The sequence below is a fragment of the Mirounga angustirostris genome, unplaced genomic scaffold (assembly GCF_029215605.1).
Source record: "Mirounga angustirostris isolate CCGP_5_RB_7025 unplaced genomic scaffold, mMirAng1.0.hap1 SCAF_4, whole genome shotgun sequence".
Classification (NCBI taxonomy): domain Eukaryota; kingdom Metazoa; phylum Chordata; class Mammalia; order Carnivora; family Phocidae; genus Mirounga; species Mirounga angustirostris.
The window spans coordinates 111,163,215-111,179,929 of NW_026991712.1; the positions used below are offsets into that span (position 1 = coordinate 111,163,215).

The window sequence follows — 16,715 nt, forward strand, 5'->3', positions numbered from 1 at the left end:
GCTTTCCAAGACAGTGACAGCAAAGCCTGCAAGGCTTCTTCAGCTCTGGGCTCACAATTCCCACATCATCACTTCTGCTGCATTTTACTGATCAAAGCAAATCACAAAGCAAGCCCAGATACTAGGAGGTGGAAATCCAGAGTCCACTCCTTGATGGGAAGAACAGAAAAGTCACAGTGCAAGAGGGCATGTATGGTGAGGATGGGCCGAGTTTGTGACTATGAATTGCAATCTCTCACAGATTAGGTACATGTTTAAGCAAAAATAACTTCAGTCTCAGACATGTTATGATTAAGATTTCTCCTATGGTCAATCCATGCAAAGGTATCCAATACAGCTGACCCTTGAACAGCATGGGGATTAGGGAGCCATGCAGTCAAAAATCTGCACATAAACTTTGATTCCCCCAAAACTGAACTATTAATAGCCTATTGTTGACTGGAAGCTTTACCAATAACATAAACAGTCGATTAACACGTATTTTGTACGTTATATGTATTATATACTGTATTCTTCTAATAAAGTAAGCTAGAGAAAAGAAAATGTTAAGAAAATTGTGAGGGAGAGAAAATATATTTACAGTACTATACTGTAAAAAAATCTGCATATAAGTGGACCCGTACATATTGTTCAAGGGTTAACTGTATTTGCATAATATAGGTCTAGAACATAAAAGAGAATCCTGGTTGGATATACAAATTTGACAGCTGACAAGAGGCAGGTGATAGGTTTCTGAATAAATAAATCAGAACCTCCAGGAAGACTGCATGTATTAAGGCAAAGATAAACAAAGAGGTTCACTCAATCCTTCAGACTACCCAACTGTTTGAGTGCTCTCTTCTTCCCATGTATCTCAACCTCTCTCTCTAAGGGAGAGGGCCAATCCAGTTTCTGTAGCCAGCTCAAAGTCCAGTATCTCTGGGGAAAGTACTTTGGAGACTAGGGTGGCCCACAGTTCTTCTCTGTTATGTCTAGATGTGGCTACACATAGTCCAATAATTATAAACTAAAAAGAAGTTACTTGATACCCACACTGAACCCAATATGCAATGGTGGAGCAGGAATACAATTAACCACAATAAAAACTTCCATTTCCAAAAGGACAGAATGGGAAACACGCAACGACCAGTAGCCCTTCATAGTTTTCTTTCCAGAAAGAAATTCCTGCCCTGGCCATGGAAGAAATTCCCTGATGAAAATCCTATGTGGATGTGTTTGGTTATACCCATAGTGCCCCTGGGTTTACCACTCTAGGAGGTTCTTCCTTATCCATTATTCTCCAGGTTCAAAATTTAAGTGAAAATTGGAGTGTATGCTTTCCTGGAAATGGCTTGAGGACACAATGATTCGCTTTTGCAGGTCAGATTTCCGGTTTCTTTAGCAATAAAATTTCCTCAAAATCTTTGTAAGCATCTATGCTATTCATCTCCAGTCTGTTACATGCGACCGAAACTATACCCAAAGTTCTTTTCTGGACCGAGCTCTTAAACCTTCTTATTCTCTAGTTTCTATGCTTTACTCCTTCCTCTTCTCATTGTTTTAATGTCGGCTACTTTGAGGTAAAACTTTAAAAACTAAGTGAGGGTAACACCACTAATCTGACCTTTGCTGCAAGGCTAGATCTTTTTGGCTGAGGAATCTTAATAGGTGGGCGTTAAGTGTCTGAAAAACAGTCTTCTCCTGTTTGGACCATAGAAACAATTGGATTTTCCAACACTGTGAGGCCCCAATTTTCTATACACTGTATTTTCTTCCATCTTTCCTTGCAAACCCATCATTTCTTATGTGAGCTCATTTCTTTCTTGAAAAATCTTCCTAAACTAGCCAGGGAGCAACAATTACATTCTTATTCTGGTTCTTTCCAAATGCTTCCTCTAAAATTCAGTGATACAAGAAACCTGGTCAGTCTTCTAAATTGAGTAGTGAGATTTTTACAGAACATCTTACAATGGCATTACAAGAATCACCAGTTTTCCAGCCTGCAAGAGCTGTTTCCTCGCTCCCAAGGGTCTGACCACCTAGGTAATGCTATATGTTTTAAGACTTTGTTAGAAGTCCCCCATCTCCAGGTATCAATTTTTGTATTAGAGTAAAGGCTAACTTGCTGTAATAGAGACCCCAGAAAGCAGTGGAAATGAAAGTAAAGAAGTGAAAAATGAAAATAAAGAAGACAAAAGTGTCTTTCCGTCTCACATAATTGTTGGGGCTAGACTGACAGGACACTCTGTTCTATGAGGTCATTCAGGACCCAGATTCCTTCTATCTTGTTGTCCCCCCGCCCCGGGATGTCTTCCTCATCTCCATGGTTACAGATGGTCATAGACACGTCCATGAAGGAGACGGCAAGTGGTGCAAGGCAAGCTGTCTTCTTTTACAAATGTAAGGCCAAAGTTGTACTCACCACTTCTAGTTATAGTCCATTGGCAAGAATGTCCCCACAAAATCATAGCTAGCTGTAAAGGAGGACAAGGAGTCTCCGGCTGAGCAAACATGCACCAGAGGGAGAAGAATGGATGTTATGCTGGCAGGCATTCATCTGCCACGAGAAGTAAGAAGAAAAGATTCCCAAAGTTAAGAACCCTCAGAGATACAAAGACCAAAATGGGGTAAATAAGGATTTTGTTTCTTAGAGGGAACAAGAATGGCAGTATGAAAAAAGAATACATGAAAGGGAAAACTTAGCTGGCGGCTACCTAAGTTTCCATTTTATTATTTCTAGCATTTTCTAAATATATTTTTAAAGCTTTTTTTTTTTTTATCTTAAAGGAGGTAGAAAGAGAAAACCTTTAAGATAGAAAAATAGTGATGTGAGGAGAATCAGAAGAAAATGGAGTAATGAACATCAATGAGAGAAAAAAAATTTCAATTGCCTGAGAGAAGACGAGAGAGGCCAGAAAAGGAAATGCTCTTTGGACTTGAAAATCTAGAGGTTACTGGTGCATAACTATGGCAGAAGCTAGAATACAGCAAATTAAGGAGTGAAAATGAACAAAGGAGGGCGCCTGGGTGGCTCAGTTGGTCAGGCGACTGCCTTCGGCTCAGGTCATGATCCTGGAGTCCCTGGATCAGTCCCGCATCGGGCTCCCTGCTCGGCGGGGAGTCTGCTTCTCCCTCTCACCCTCCCCCCTCTCATGTGCTCTCTCTCATTCTCTCTCTCTCAAATTAAAAAAAAAAAAAAATCTTAAAAAAAAAAAAGAAAATGAACAAAGGAAAATGAGACAGCAAACACGGACTAGTCTCTTTTAAGAACACTGAATTTTTAGGAAAAAAAAGATAAGGTGGTAACTAGTCATGACAAGCTGCACTTGCAAGTGGACTTAGATGAGAACCAGCCCCCAGGGAGACTAGGGTGGCCCACAGTTTGAGCTGCCCAGCATACATATAATGTGTAACATGAACAGCTGGAATAGCAGAGCGCTCTGCATGTTAGGCTGGTCAAGTTCTCCCAAAGTTCAGAACTACTCTTGGATATGGTGGTTGCATTCTATAGTCATGGGGTCTTGGGGCCTCCAGAGACAGCGCCTCCACCTACCTCCAGTCTCATAGTCAGAAACTGTCACTTCTACGCGAGATAGATAGCTTGCTCACTGGAGAATCAAGGATCCAAGCTGGGTGTGGAAATGAAGGACCCAAAATACCTTGGCACAGCTGGAGTTTGGGCAACCCCCCCCCTTTAGAATACCAATGGAGGGGGGGCAATACATCAGTAAATATGAATGGACAAAAGGGATATGAATCAGCAATAGTAAAACAAACTTTGGGCACTTTTGTTTGGCAGATTAAACTGAAAATATAATTCCCTGCTATCCCAAACCCCCATAAAAAGAGACCCAGAGTTGACAAATTCTAATTAAAGTTGGTGCTGTTTCTTTAAAGTGGCAGAGAAAGTAGCAATCTCTGTTCTGATACTATAAGGCCAAAATTCTTTTAAGAAAAGGAATATTTCATGGAGAAAGGATTGGATTGGATTGTCTCTGAGGAAAATAATTGTGTTGCAATGTGTGCTTATATTTTAGATAGCATAGAGATCACCGTGGTGGGAAGAAACAACTATTGGGAGATTTACCTTCACCCTTAGTCATGAGACTTAAGCCCATTATCCTCTGGAGTCCCAAATGACTGAGGGAAATAAAAAAAAAAGGATGCTCATTCAGATGAAGTCTGGCACTGAGATATGGGAAAAGAAACTAAGGGATAAAACATCCTTTGGTGGGAAGTGGTTGAATATTTCTGAAGGATGAGAGGAGCCACTAGACTGAGAGACTAAGAAGAAATGCAACAAAATGGGGAAAAGGCATCTGAAAGTTCCCTTCTTGGGTGGTTTGTTAGGTCTTTTCAGAAAGTTATTGCAGAGCTATATGGTGGTGGTTGACAGGGAAGATTGGCTAAGATAGAGCAAACCTAATGTATCCCATTTATTTGCAAGTTTTATCAGAGGAAGGCTCTGTTGTTTCCTTCTGTAGGAGCAAGTCAGGTCAGCACAAATTCAACCAAGCTCTTAAACACTCAGACACTCTTTGGGTTGGTATTATAGAGGTATCCTTTATGCATAAGACAGTGTCATTCTAGGGCAAGGCCTGTGTCAGTCAATACCTATTCTGTAGTGTTGAGAGGGCCACGCTTCCTCTGTATGCTGAGAGGAACCTCCATATGTTAGGAGTCCACCAAGAATCGGCTGCCTGGCTACCCGCTCAGATGACCACCTCTCAACACTTGAAATAGAACTTTGCTCCATGCTCACCAGAAGGCTTCATGAAACAGCCCAGTTGCATAAAAATAGATTGGGAATGGAAAAACACTCTGGCAAAAGCATAAAGGTGTGGTTGAAGACTGGAGTGCCGTTTTCATGTGGTTGGGCTGGTAGTTTAAAGGAGTTATGCTGAGCCAGACTGATGGAGGGTTTTATTGACTTTGCTTTTATTTTTTAATGGGGGAGACTTGAGCATTATAGGCTAAGGATAAAGACATGGCAAGAGTCAGTGGTTAGAGACTCAGGAAAGAGGGGACATAATTGATGGAGGACACTGACCATAAGAGGTTTTGTTTAGTGTATAGCACCTATTCAGAAAGGAAAATTTAGAGATTCTTTTAAATTTCTAAGTTAAGACGCAGGCATTCCACAGTTTCCTAGGTAAATATTCATCAAGTATTACAAAGTGATAAGACTTTCTCAGGTTCATTTAAGTTGTCTTTTAACTTACTCCAAAACAAATATAACCAGCAAAGATCCCACTGGAGTACTGGTGTGGAGAAGGGAAGCTTAAGTTTGGGAAAAAGCTAAGTCATTTGAGATTTCTATCAAAAACTGTTGTTGGTAAATTAACAAGCCTGTTTGTAACAAATTGAGAAGGGATTCACAATAAAGAGGGCACCTAACGTTGATGAAAGATGAACAGGCTATTAAATAAAGCTTGCAGAAGCTGATAAGAAACCAGGTTAGGGCGCCTGGGTGGCTCAGTTGTTGAGCATCTGCCTTCAGCTCAGGTCATGATCCCAGGGTCCTGGGATCAAGCCCCGCATCGGGCTCCCTGCTCCATGGGAAGCCTGCTTCTCCCTTTCCCACTCCCCCTGCTTGTGTCCCCTCTCTCGCTGTGTCTCTCTCTGTCAAATAAATAAATAAAATCTTTAAAAAAAAAAAAAAAAGAAACCAGGTTAAAGGGCACAGCAAGAGTTATTTACCTGCTGTGGTGAAATGTAGTCATATACTATTTACACAACACTTGCAGGAGAAAATAACACTAACCTTTAAGTAGCACATCTGTATATTTCATTCTTATCCTCTTCTTAAGGTATGATGTTTTCTGCAGTAAGTACCTTCCCTAGGTAACATCACCATATTCCTGAGGCCACTAGATGGCCACAGTACATCCACAGGAAGTCCAATCAAAGCAGCAGTAGTGATGAGTTAGCGTGGTAAAGCCTCAACTTCCTCACCTACAAAATGGGGATAATAATAGTACTTAAGTTCATAGGAGGCTGTGAGAGGTGGTTGAGAAAGTTTATGAATGCCTACTGAATGGCAGTCTGCATGTTTTATCACACATGTGAATTTCACAGGAACAATGTATAGTCAGAGAAGAGAGAAGGTATAATCTGTGTGTTTCTACCAAGGACAAAGAGTTCTGTGGCAGCAAAAAAGGATTTGGGAAAGACAGGGTAGAAAGCGCAGGTATACAGTGAGGAAAAGGCAGACCTGATAGGTGTGCCAGGCAGAGGCTCTGCAGGGAGGGAGGGTTGGGATGAGAAGAAAATAAATTTGCAAGACTTCAAAGACAAGCAGTGTTTAGTGCAGAAATAGAATTGTTTCTGACTTTACTTATAGGTCTAACACTGAAAATACGGTAACTGAAACTTAAAGGAGCCATTATTGTTGTGGTTGTCATTAGTGAACAGTATGACGTGGCGTGATACTTACCGTGATAGTCTGGGAATGTATTTTTAAATAAGATTTTACTGTCTTGCTAAATTTGGAACTGATAAGGCATTTTGTGTGTGTAGAGGGCTGGAGCTGAATTTATAAACATATCTGGAAAGATATACCTGCAATAAATGAGCATAAAGTAAGAGAATAAAATTAATGTCTAGTTAATTTCACTGCAAATTTATCTTAAACAAGGCATGAATCAAGAGTTATTATATACAGAGAGACAGACAGACAGACAAACAGACATGCCTATTTAATCTAGTATCCTTTTGGAATGCACTTGGAGAAGAAGCTAGAAAACAGAAAAGCAATTCTTAACTGGAATATGAAAAACCCACTTTTTTTTTTTTTTTTTTTGGTAGGCTTTACACCCAACATGGAGCTTGAACTCACAACGCCCTAGATCAAGAGTCATGTGCTCTACCAACTGAGCCAGGCAAGTGCCCCTGAAAAGGTCACTTTTTAAAAAATCCTTTGCCTCCTATTTAGCTCTAATTTTATAAAGGAAAAGTCAGTCATAGTAAAGTAGATTTCTATCTTTCTTTCCTTAATAGATAGCATAACAGGGTGCCTGGGTGGCTCAGTCATTTAGCATCTGCCTTCGGGTCAGGTCATGATCCCAAGGTCCTGGGATCAAGTCCCACATCGGGCTCCCTGCTCAGCCAGGAGCCTGCTTCTCCCTCTGCAACTCTCCCTGCTTGTGCACGTGCTCTCTCTCATTCTCTCTCTCTCTGTGTCAAATAAATAAACAAAATCTTTAAAAAAAATAATATATAGCATAACAGCTGATATAAATATATGATAAATTCTTTTAATGATACTGTGGAAGGGAAGAGTATGAGCTTTTTGGAATCCTGACTGCCAATTCCTGGCTTTCTGACCCAGAGCAAATGACCTCTCTGTACCTTAGTATCTTCATTTGTAAAATGGGATCATTATAATGCCTACCTCATTAGAGTTATTGTGAGAATTAGTTAATTCACGTTCTCAGTGCCTGGCATACAGTAAGCGCACAGTAAATGCCAATTAAATATTAACAATGGCCTTAGCCTTCAAGGGTTAGCATTCAAGGAATCCTAGCAAGTGGCTTCATCCAGGAAAAGGTTGCAACTTAAACATACATTAGTATATTTGACGAGGAAAAAAAGTCTTGTCTATGGATTTGGATTGTACTGGGACAATTTCTGTCACCTATCCTACCACACCATCCAGAAGATCTTTGATGGTAAGGCATACAACCATCAGTCCTGGTGGCCACAGCTCTGTCTATGGCCCAGACTAAGAACTCCCTTCCAGCTTTACCTTGTCACGGGCACACATAATGCTGACCAAAGTGGTGTTCTTGGCTCTTGCAGAAGAGCTTCAGTCTTTATCTGTACTTTACCACCTTCATTAGGACTGAAGATTGTTGACCTCTGCTGAGGAGGGGCCTACATGCCAGGGTCCCTAGTGGCCCATACTCCAAAGCAGCCCATGAAAGCATGGGTTGGGTGGCTTTTCTCTAGGAGGCCCTGTTAAGAGGTATGCAGTTCACACAGTCAGGCTCATTGTTGAGTCACTGCTTGGGTATTAACTGTTACTGCCTTACCACTGTATCCCAGTACCTAGCCCAGTGAGCTGCACATATTAGGTACTCATAGAACTGAACTGAAATGAATTGAGAGCCTGCCCTCATCCCTATTTACTCCAAGCCCCAGAAAGCCTCCCAGATTAGCTATTACCATCCTGATTCTTATCTCCATGGTTACTTTTAAATTCCCCCAATCTGACCCAACTCCCATTCCTCACCACCCTTCAAACCCTTCACAGCATACTTTGGACCTCCTAATCTGTCACCTGCAAACCTCCCTTATATCTTCAACTTCTTTTTGAATGACTTCTCCACTTCCCTGTAGAAGCTGAAGACTTGCTCCTCAATATGTCTCTCAAATGGAGGCCATTTGTTTCTCACACACCCACAGAAGGTGGGGAAACTCTTGATCCACATCACTGCTTCCAAACCATTTCTCCTTCTTTTAAAAACTCTAGCTCCTTTGAAGTTCCTGTCATGCAGTTGTACCACCCCAACAGGATATAGATGGCGCACTTACATTAAGTTGAGGATGATTTAATAAAGGGATGATTTACAGAGGTGTGAATGAGGGAAGGAAGGCACGAGGGATAGTGCAGTCACTGAGGGCTAGTAACAGTGGAACTTTCACCACCCCTTGGCCTGAAGGAATGAGGAAAGGGAGCTCTGGGGCCCAGGACAGAGAGGTATAGAAGCCATGTTGAAGAGCAGAGTCCTCCCCCTCCCCCCCATTCAGGGACACAGCCTCCCTACATCAGATCTGCTGAGGCTCCCCATTGGCCAAACCCAACCAGAACAAGACAGCAAGGAAACTGCTGATTGAATCCATAGGTTTCAGCTCCCATGGCTGGGTGGGGTGGGGAAGCGTGAATCTTGAGGGACAAACGGAAGATATCCTGCTTGTACCCAAAGTTCTTTTTGGTTGCTATCATCTTCCAAACTTTTACTTTTTGAAAACTTGAGCTCATCTTCCTCTCCACCCCTTAGTGACTTTGGCATTCATGTGGTGGCCCCTGCATCTTTTTGATCCATTCTTAGAGTGACACCCTAAAAACTACTATCAGTAATAACACAATATTGACTTCAAGCATCCCACCCTCTGACCACCACCTCTTATCTCTACAGTTCACTGGCTCTAGTTCTTTCATTGCAATTTTTCAACCTTCTTTAGGCTTCCAATCCCCTGACTTTACACTCTGCCACTATTTCCACTCTCCTACCTTTACCCTCCTGTCTTCACTTCCCACTATGCCCAGAGAAAGTTCCATGGACCTTGCTCCCTTAAGAATCTTACCTCGCTAATGTATTCACCTGTCAAAAATCTAACTTTGGTTAAAGCCAACTATCTGCCTTTTCCAGTGGGGAAAAAGACATAAAATTATGCTGAATGGTTTCTCTCTAAATTTGTTATCACATGCTTCAAATGGGCATTCCAAACTGCCCAGAAATCCTACGCCGATCCTGGTGAATATGCCAATTACTTTTCAAGATGATTATTTCCTAACTTCTTTCTCCTCAAGCCTCTCACACTCTGTACCCCATATCCCCAAACCCTCCCCTCATCTATTCACCACCAATTCTGTAAACCTCCCAGCACCTGCATTATATCCCTGCCTTATATCCTGTTACCATGGGATAAGGGTCCCTCCTCCTATCAAAGCCCAACCCCTCCACTTGTGTTGTATATTCCAACCCTCATCTTTTGAAGAACTTTGTTCCTACTCTCTCATTCCCTTTCTCTCCTGTATCAATTTTCCTCCACTGGATCATTTTAAAATTCAAATTAATATGTCCAGTAACTCCCATCTCAAAAAATAAGTTTCCTCAATTCCAAATTCTCCTTCATTTCTCATCTAATTTCTCCATTCCCCTTCAAAGAAAAACTTGAAATAATTGTCTATAGACACTGCTTTTCTTCATCTCCCATTCTCTCTTCTGCCCATTTCCAACTGCCTTCTACAACCACCATTCCATGGAAATGCTGCTCTCACTTAACTCCTCAGTGATGAATTTGTTTTCAAGTCATCTGATCCCAACTATGAACAGCATGTGACATAGCTGACCACACTCCCATTCTTGAATCATTTTCCTCTCTTGGTTTTTGTGGCCACCACTCTTTCCTGATTGTCCTTCTATCTCCCTGGCTTGCCCTTCTCTATCTTCCTTGCTGGCTAAATCTCCCTTACTAGACCGCTAAATGTTAATGACCCCATATTCTTCTCAATCCTGAGCTGTCCAATAGAGTAGCCACTAGCCACATGTGTCTATTTAAATTTAAAATAATTTAAATGAAGTAAAATTAAGATTTAGTTCCTCAATCGCACTACCCACATTTCAAGTGCTCAATAGACACATGTAGATAGTGAGCAACATGGCCATAAAACCTTCACATTGTTGCAGAAAGTTCTATTGCACGGGATTGACCTAGACTCCTCCCTAGGTGATCTCACCCAGTCTCATGGCTTTCAGTACCATGTATATGCTGACTTCTAAATTTATAACTCTAGCTCTGACCCAAGCTTCAGATTTGTACATGAAACTACCTATTTGACATATCACTTAGATATCTAACAGGCTAGTCAAACTAACATCCAAAACAGAACACTTCATTTTCATCCTCTCCTCCCCTGTGTCTACCCACAAAAGCCTGTTTCTCTTCCTGTCCATCTATTCTTAGCAAATGACACCATCCAACCAGTTTTGAAGCCAAAACTCTAGGAGCCATCTTGATCCCCAATATCTAATCCATCAATGAGTCTTAACAACTCTATCCATAAAATGTATCTCAAATCTTCCTTCCAAACCCTCTTCTCTCTCCACTATCATCTTTCTAGTCTAAGTTTCTTGTCTGGGCTATTGTCCTATTCATACGAGATCTCCTGTACCTAAATCTAGCACATAGCAGGTGCTCATTAAATATGTTAAATAAATGAACAAGCACAATCCTACTGAATAGTGCAAAATAATTTTAACTTTTTTAACATTCATGAATAATAGATATCTGCCATAAAAGCTTGGAAAATAGATTTAAGAAGATAATAAAAATCACTTCCCAGACAGATTACTTACAATTGGCTATGGCTCAATATCATTACTCATTTTGTCAATTATTAATACATTTTTCATGCTCTCACAGCACTATAATTTACTTCCATGCATTTGTAATCTGTGTTGTCAGTGCAATTTAATCCCCAAGAGAAATTTTAGTTGCCGCTTCTTATCACTCAGCCTTGCCTTTCCTGATTAATCCAGTACAGCTTCTTGACCTCTGATTACCTACACATTTTGTGCCTGTCACAGACTAATAGACATTTTGTTAGGAGTTCCCAACTTTGTTCCTCTCCCAGCCTGCCACCTAGCTCCTCTCTACACTCAACTTCCTTGTCAGAAACACTGAATGGTTTGACCCTGGCCTTAATTCAAAATAACTCTACCAATAATTCTAAACAATGTCTGCTCCTCCTCCCTCTTTAATTCACTGCATTTACTGGCAGCCCTAAATGCTTGATCAGCCCCATTCATTCAGCTGCATGCCAATGCGATCAAGAGGGTATTTCCTACAGATACAAGTAATTATTGAAGTGAGGCGATGGGGTAAAGGAGAATGTAAGAGTGTCTTCCGAGACCTGCAGTCTAGTAATTATTAATATGCTTGCAATCTACATTGCCTGTGTCAGGTTACAAAGCCATCTGGGACACAATATTTTCACAGCAATCCAAACACTATTATTTGCCTAAGCAACAATCATCTCTCCTCTACCCTCCTCCAACTTCCTTCACCAAGAGACCTTTGTGGTCAGTACCCACCCTCCACCAAATAACCAGATACAACAGGGAGCTGTATGCCATGCTCCACCCTACCCCAGCCAGCTTTGAGGTCTCATTCCTTTTATGAATAAGTAAGTGATATAAATATAGCCAGAGAGTGTGAAAGAAAGTCTGTGAGGGGTTCGGGGAAAAAGTTTCCTCACCCTTAAAAAGAAAGACCCAATGACAAGATAATGTCCTTTTTTGGCTCCGGAAATTTCCTCATCTGGATGTAATTTCTGAGACGCTAACATCTTCTTTGAAGTATGAGGGGAGAGTTTTAGGTTGAAGCCATTGCTGGGAATGGCAGAGTGGGCAGATGAAAGAAAACTACATCCTTTGTAATATACTTAAGTTGTTTTTTATACTGTGCCAGAGGCCCTATCCCTGGACTTTGAACTATGTATTTATAAGCCCAGGGGATTCTGATTTCATCAAAATCTGAGGCACTGAATTCTATGCCCACAACTATAAACTTCCTCCACCACTTCCTAGCTAAGAAATCTTAGGCAAACTATATTACTTTTATAGAATCTGTGTCTTTGTCCTTAAAGAGGGAAATAATATTCACCTTTTGGCCTTATTGTGAGGATGTAGGGTTAAGACGATTTGAATGGGAGACTGAATATGGGAAGCGCTATGAGATCCATTAACCAGAAAATGACGCTAGGTCCCTAAATGCTTCCCAAACTTGACTGCTGATAGAAACTGACACATTGGTTAAATAACCTGATCCCAGGCCTCTCCTGAGAGACTGCATTTTAAAAGACACATTCTAAGCTCTAGGCAAGTGTGATAATCAAGTAAGTCTGAACTTAGCAAAGGAATACAAAATGTAATACTCCTATGCCAGAGTTAGGATTTCTGGTTTCTAAATCTAGATCTGCCACTATTTCAAGTGAGCAAGTTGTTTCATCTTTCAGGACCTGTTTATTCATCTATATACTTGCGCTGTCTAACCTACAGTCTGTACGGGACTGATGGCAAATTACACTTGGGGTGAGGGGACTTCTGTAATCTCAGTATTTTTATATTGCTGCAATGTGGATTACACAGGCAACAGAATATAAGCAAAACTGGGATTAGGGGAGGTGTTGGCTTTGTAGTAAAATTAACTGAATATTAATTGTAGGACGCTGCCTTCTCTATCCTGCTACCTTGAGTCACTGAGCTTCCACTCCTCTAAGGATCATGGCATAATTGGAGGTGATCACCCTCGGCCACTCTGATCGCACAGATCTGTGAAAATGCCTATAAAAGTTAAAAACACGAGTGTCGGGAAAGAGATTTTGATGAGGGCCCTAAATTTACTTTTTTGTATGAAGGTAACTTTTACTGGCAAGCACAGTACTGTCTTCATGTTGCAACAGAAACTTTTCCCTTGGCATTGAAAAAGGAAGGAAAGGGGGCGCCTGGGTGGCTCAGTCGTTAAGCGTCTGCCTTCGGCTCAGGTCATGATCCCAGGGTCCTGGGATCGAGCCCCGCATCGGGCTCCCTGCTTGGCAGGGTGTCTGCTTCTCCCTCTCCCACTCCCCCTACTTGTGTTCCCTCTCTCACTGTGCCTCTCTCTGTCAAATAAATAAATAAAATCTTTAAAAAAAAAAAGAAAAAGGAAGAAAAGAAAAGGGAAAGAGAAAGAAAAGGAAAAAAGAAAGGAAGGAAGGAAGGAAGGAAGGAAGAAAAAAGGCGATATATGCTATTGGCCTCAGGTGGAATTCACAAAGTTAGTGGCGCGGGAACCCCTCCTAACTTGGGAGCTCCGGAGCCTTTGGGGTGCACAGGTGGCCTGACCTCGTCACGGGTGGAAATCACACTTGTCCTGCGTTTAACTTGCCGAATTTCAGTTTATGCTTGGGAGGCAGCCACATGGAATCCGGTAGGGAAGCCACCAAAGTGCCCAGAGCCAGCACTTCCGCCTCCCGCCCTGAACTTCTCCTGGCGCAGACAAGCCCCGCCCACCAAGAGGCTCGACACGCCCCGTTTGCGTCTCCGCAGAGCCCGTACTTCTTGAACTTTGACTGCTTCTGAGCGGCGGCGCGGGGGGATAATACGCATGCGTCGTTTCTTTGCATGGCTAGCGTCCTTATCCTAGCGGCGGCGGGAGCTGCGGTGGCCGCGCTGCTGGCACTGCGGCTGTGGGTAGTGCTCCATTCTCAGGTCCTGGTGCCCCGTCAGTCTCTCAGTCTCTTGGTGGTGGCTGGGTCCGGTAAGTATTGAGGCGGTGACTGTCGAGCCTGGGCCGGTCACTACAAACCCCAGAGTACACCGCGACTCTCTCCTCTAGTCTCCTTAGTACTTTTTGGAGCATTGCATGCTGAGATTTGTAGTTTCTTTGTGTTAACCGGAACCGGTCAGCCCAGGGGCGAAATCCTGGTTTGCTGACGCGGCCCAAGCATCTTTTAAGGACAAATGAGTAACTTACACTTGTCTGTAATTAAGCTTCCACGTAGCGTATATTATTCTAACAAATTATTATTAAGCAGAGAGGACGCAGAAGCCTTATGTTGCTAACTTACAATTTTCCTGATTAAAAATAGCTGTTTTGCATCATTAATCTAGGCATTTTGTATTTAGGTTAGGAATCACGAATACTAGATGATAAATGAGGCAAAGTGAATTGTCACATTTATAAATATACAAATCCATGAGGTTAGAAACAATTATCTACTGACCACAGAACAATACACATTTCCGAATATTGTGTCAGCATATGAACAACAAGCTGCCCTATCAGGTAATACAATTTAACAGTCTGCCAGCTCTGCAGGCCCTCACAAAAAGTTCTGACGTGTACACTTAGAAATGCTAGGAGATTGTATCCAGTTAGAATAATACTGACAGTATGAGCAAATGTTCTAAACTGGTGTTCAAGTGTAACTCGTTACTTTTTCAGTTAACATATGTTGAGCCTTTGGGGAATCCAGGCACTATGCTAAGCTCTGGAAATAACAAAACTGACTACTACTACTACTTGCCACAGAGTGGTGACTAGGCAGTTAAGCAGTGTGAAAGGTACAAGGATACAGCAGTGAATGAAAAGGAGATTATAGAAAAACTAACAGAAAACAAAAAACAAAACAAAATGTGTGCTTGTTATAATCTGGGAGGTATAGGCTGCGATGGCAGTCTTCAGGAAGGGCGCCGTTTTATCTGAACTTGAGACAGGAAAATTCTTGGAACAAGTGGTGTCTAAACTGAGACTTGAAAGATGACCAGGAAAGAACCAAAGAGGCTTTGAGGACTGGGAAGGTGTGAAAAGAAGTTGATAGCACTTGGAATGGCCAGAGGTGGGAGGGCACTGTTGCTTTGAGTTCCACGTGGCGCGGTAAGCCCAGTGCAGATCCCAAAGGGCGTTGTAAACCACGCTCTATAAAGCTATTATTGGCACTACTCCACTGCTTTATACCGTGTAGGGGTTAGGACCACAGGCCCTAGATTGACATAATCCTGGAGTTGAATCACATCTTTGCCACTTACTGACCTGGTGATCTTGGGCAAATTAGTTAACCTCACTGAACTTTCTGTTTCCACCTTGAAAAATATGGGATGAGAAGAGGAGAGATTAAATGTAATATTAAAAGTGTTTAGCAAAGTGCTTGGCATATAATAAGCATTTAATAAATGGTGATTGTTGTTAGTCCTGGTAGCAAAGGATCTTTTAAAATACTTTTGAGTGGAGAGTGACCCAATTAAATATAAACTTTTTACAAAGATCATCCAGCCAGCATTGTCAAGAGAATGTTTTGACAAAGACTGAGGTAGGGAAACAAGTAGGAACTTGGCGGTTTGAAAGCGGGGGATGAAGGAAGGAAAGGCTCAGGAATGATGTCCAGGTTTCTGTCTTGAACAAATAGATGAATGGATGTTAGAGCCATTCACTTGACAGTATTAGATTTGGTGGACTGGGAACCAAAATTAAGATTGAGAATTAGTCTGGCAAGTGGTGCCTTTGTCATTCAAACCATTCAGGGTAGGGAGAGGTCAAGGACCTCAAAGAATCTTCCAAGTCAAAGGAAGACTTGTAATCAGACAAATAGTTTAATAGTTCATGGCCAGAATTTTGGAGGAGGGGGAAGGCATTTTTCAGTGTTTACCGTGAATACCAAAAAATGTCTAATCTTTAGATTCCATAAAATATGATTAATCAACCACATATTTTCAAAGAACATCAATTAAAATTACTACTTTTCTTTGAAATATCATATGATTTCCTTAGGCAAATTTTAGATTTAATACCAAATGCTCATCTACCCATTCATTCAATTATAGGAGTGCCTACTGTTTTCAAGGCACTGAAGATCGGCAGTAACAAAATGAACAGAAGTCCCTGCCATCATCTAGTTTACCTTCTAGTGGAGCAAGGGTTAGGGGAGACAAAAACAAAAGAAATAAATAGACTGCATATTAAATTATATGGTGATAAATATTATGAGGTAGGGGAAGGAGGTTGCATTTTAGACAGAATTGTAAGGAAAAGCTCCCAGGGGAGATGACAGATACCCAACAACAGCAAGGAGGCCAGAGTGGCTGGAATAGACTTAAGCCAGGTAGAAGCAGAAGAGGTCTATGAGGTAACAAAGTAAGGGGTCAAATTATAAGATGCCTTTTATTGCATGTGAAAAGGGAAGCCACTGGAGGGTTTTGAGCAGAGGTAAATTGATCAACTCTCTCTAACAGGATCACACTGGATGCTGTGTTGAGAATAGACTGATGTAGACACTTGAATGGACAAGCGGAGCTGGGGGAGCAGACCAGGAAATCGTGGTCATAATTGATGTGAGGGTGATGTGGCTTGGAACAGGGTAATAGCAAAGGAGATGGGGGGGGGGAAGCGGGGGGGAGATTGGATTCTGGATATATTTTAAGTAAAACTGAGAAGATTTTGTTTCCAAAGAATATGTCTTAATAAAAGAG

The 16,715-nt window shown here is 41.7% G+C and overlaps 2 protein-coding genes across 5 annotated transcripts in view; one reads left to right on the forward strand and one right to left on the reverse strand.

Annotated features, from left to right (window-relative positions):
- Positions 1-13,789, reverse strand: part of TLCD4 (TLC domain containing 4) — a 104,178-nt gene extending 90,389 nt beyond the window's left edge. Inside the window, exons 1-2 of the mRNA XM_064588776.1 lie at positions 13,593-13,789; positions 5,744-5,934 (exon numbers count right to left, since the gene is read on the reverse strand). The gene's annotated coding sequence lies outside the window, so the exon portion shown is untranslated. The remainder of the gene's footprint in view (positions 1-5,743; positions 5,935-13,592) is intronic.
- The window catches only part of ALG14 (ALG14 UDP-N-acetylglucosaminyltransferase subunit), a 105,688-nt gene continuing 102,749 nt past the window's right edge, over positions 13,777-16,715 (forward strand). For 3 of the 4 annotated variants that reach the window (XM_064588780.1, XM_064588777.1, XM_064588779.1), the window contains exon 1: positions 13,777-14,007. In XM_064588780.1, coding sequence (XP_064444850.1) covers positions 13,872-14,007 — 136 coding nt within the window. In that variant the 5' untranslated portion in view covers positions 13,777-13,871. The remainder of the gene's footprint in view (positions 14,008-16,715) is intronic. The other variant, XM_064588778.1, reaches the window with a different exon arrangement.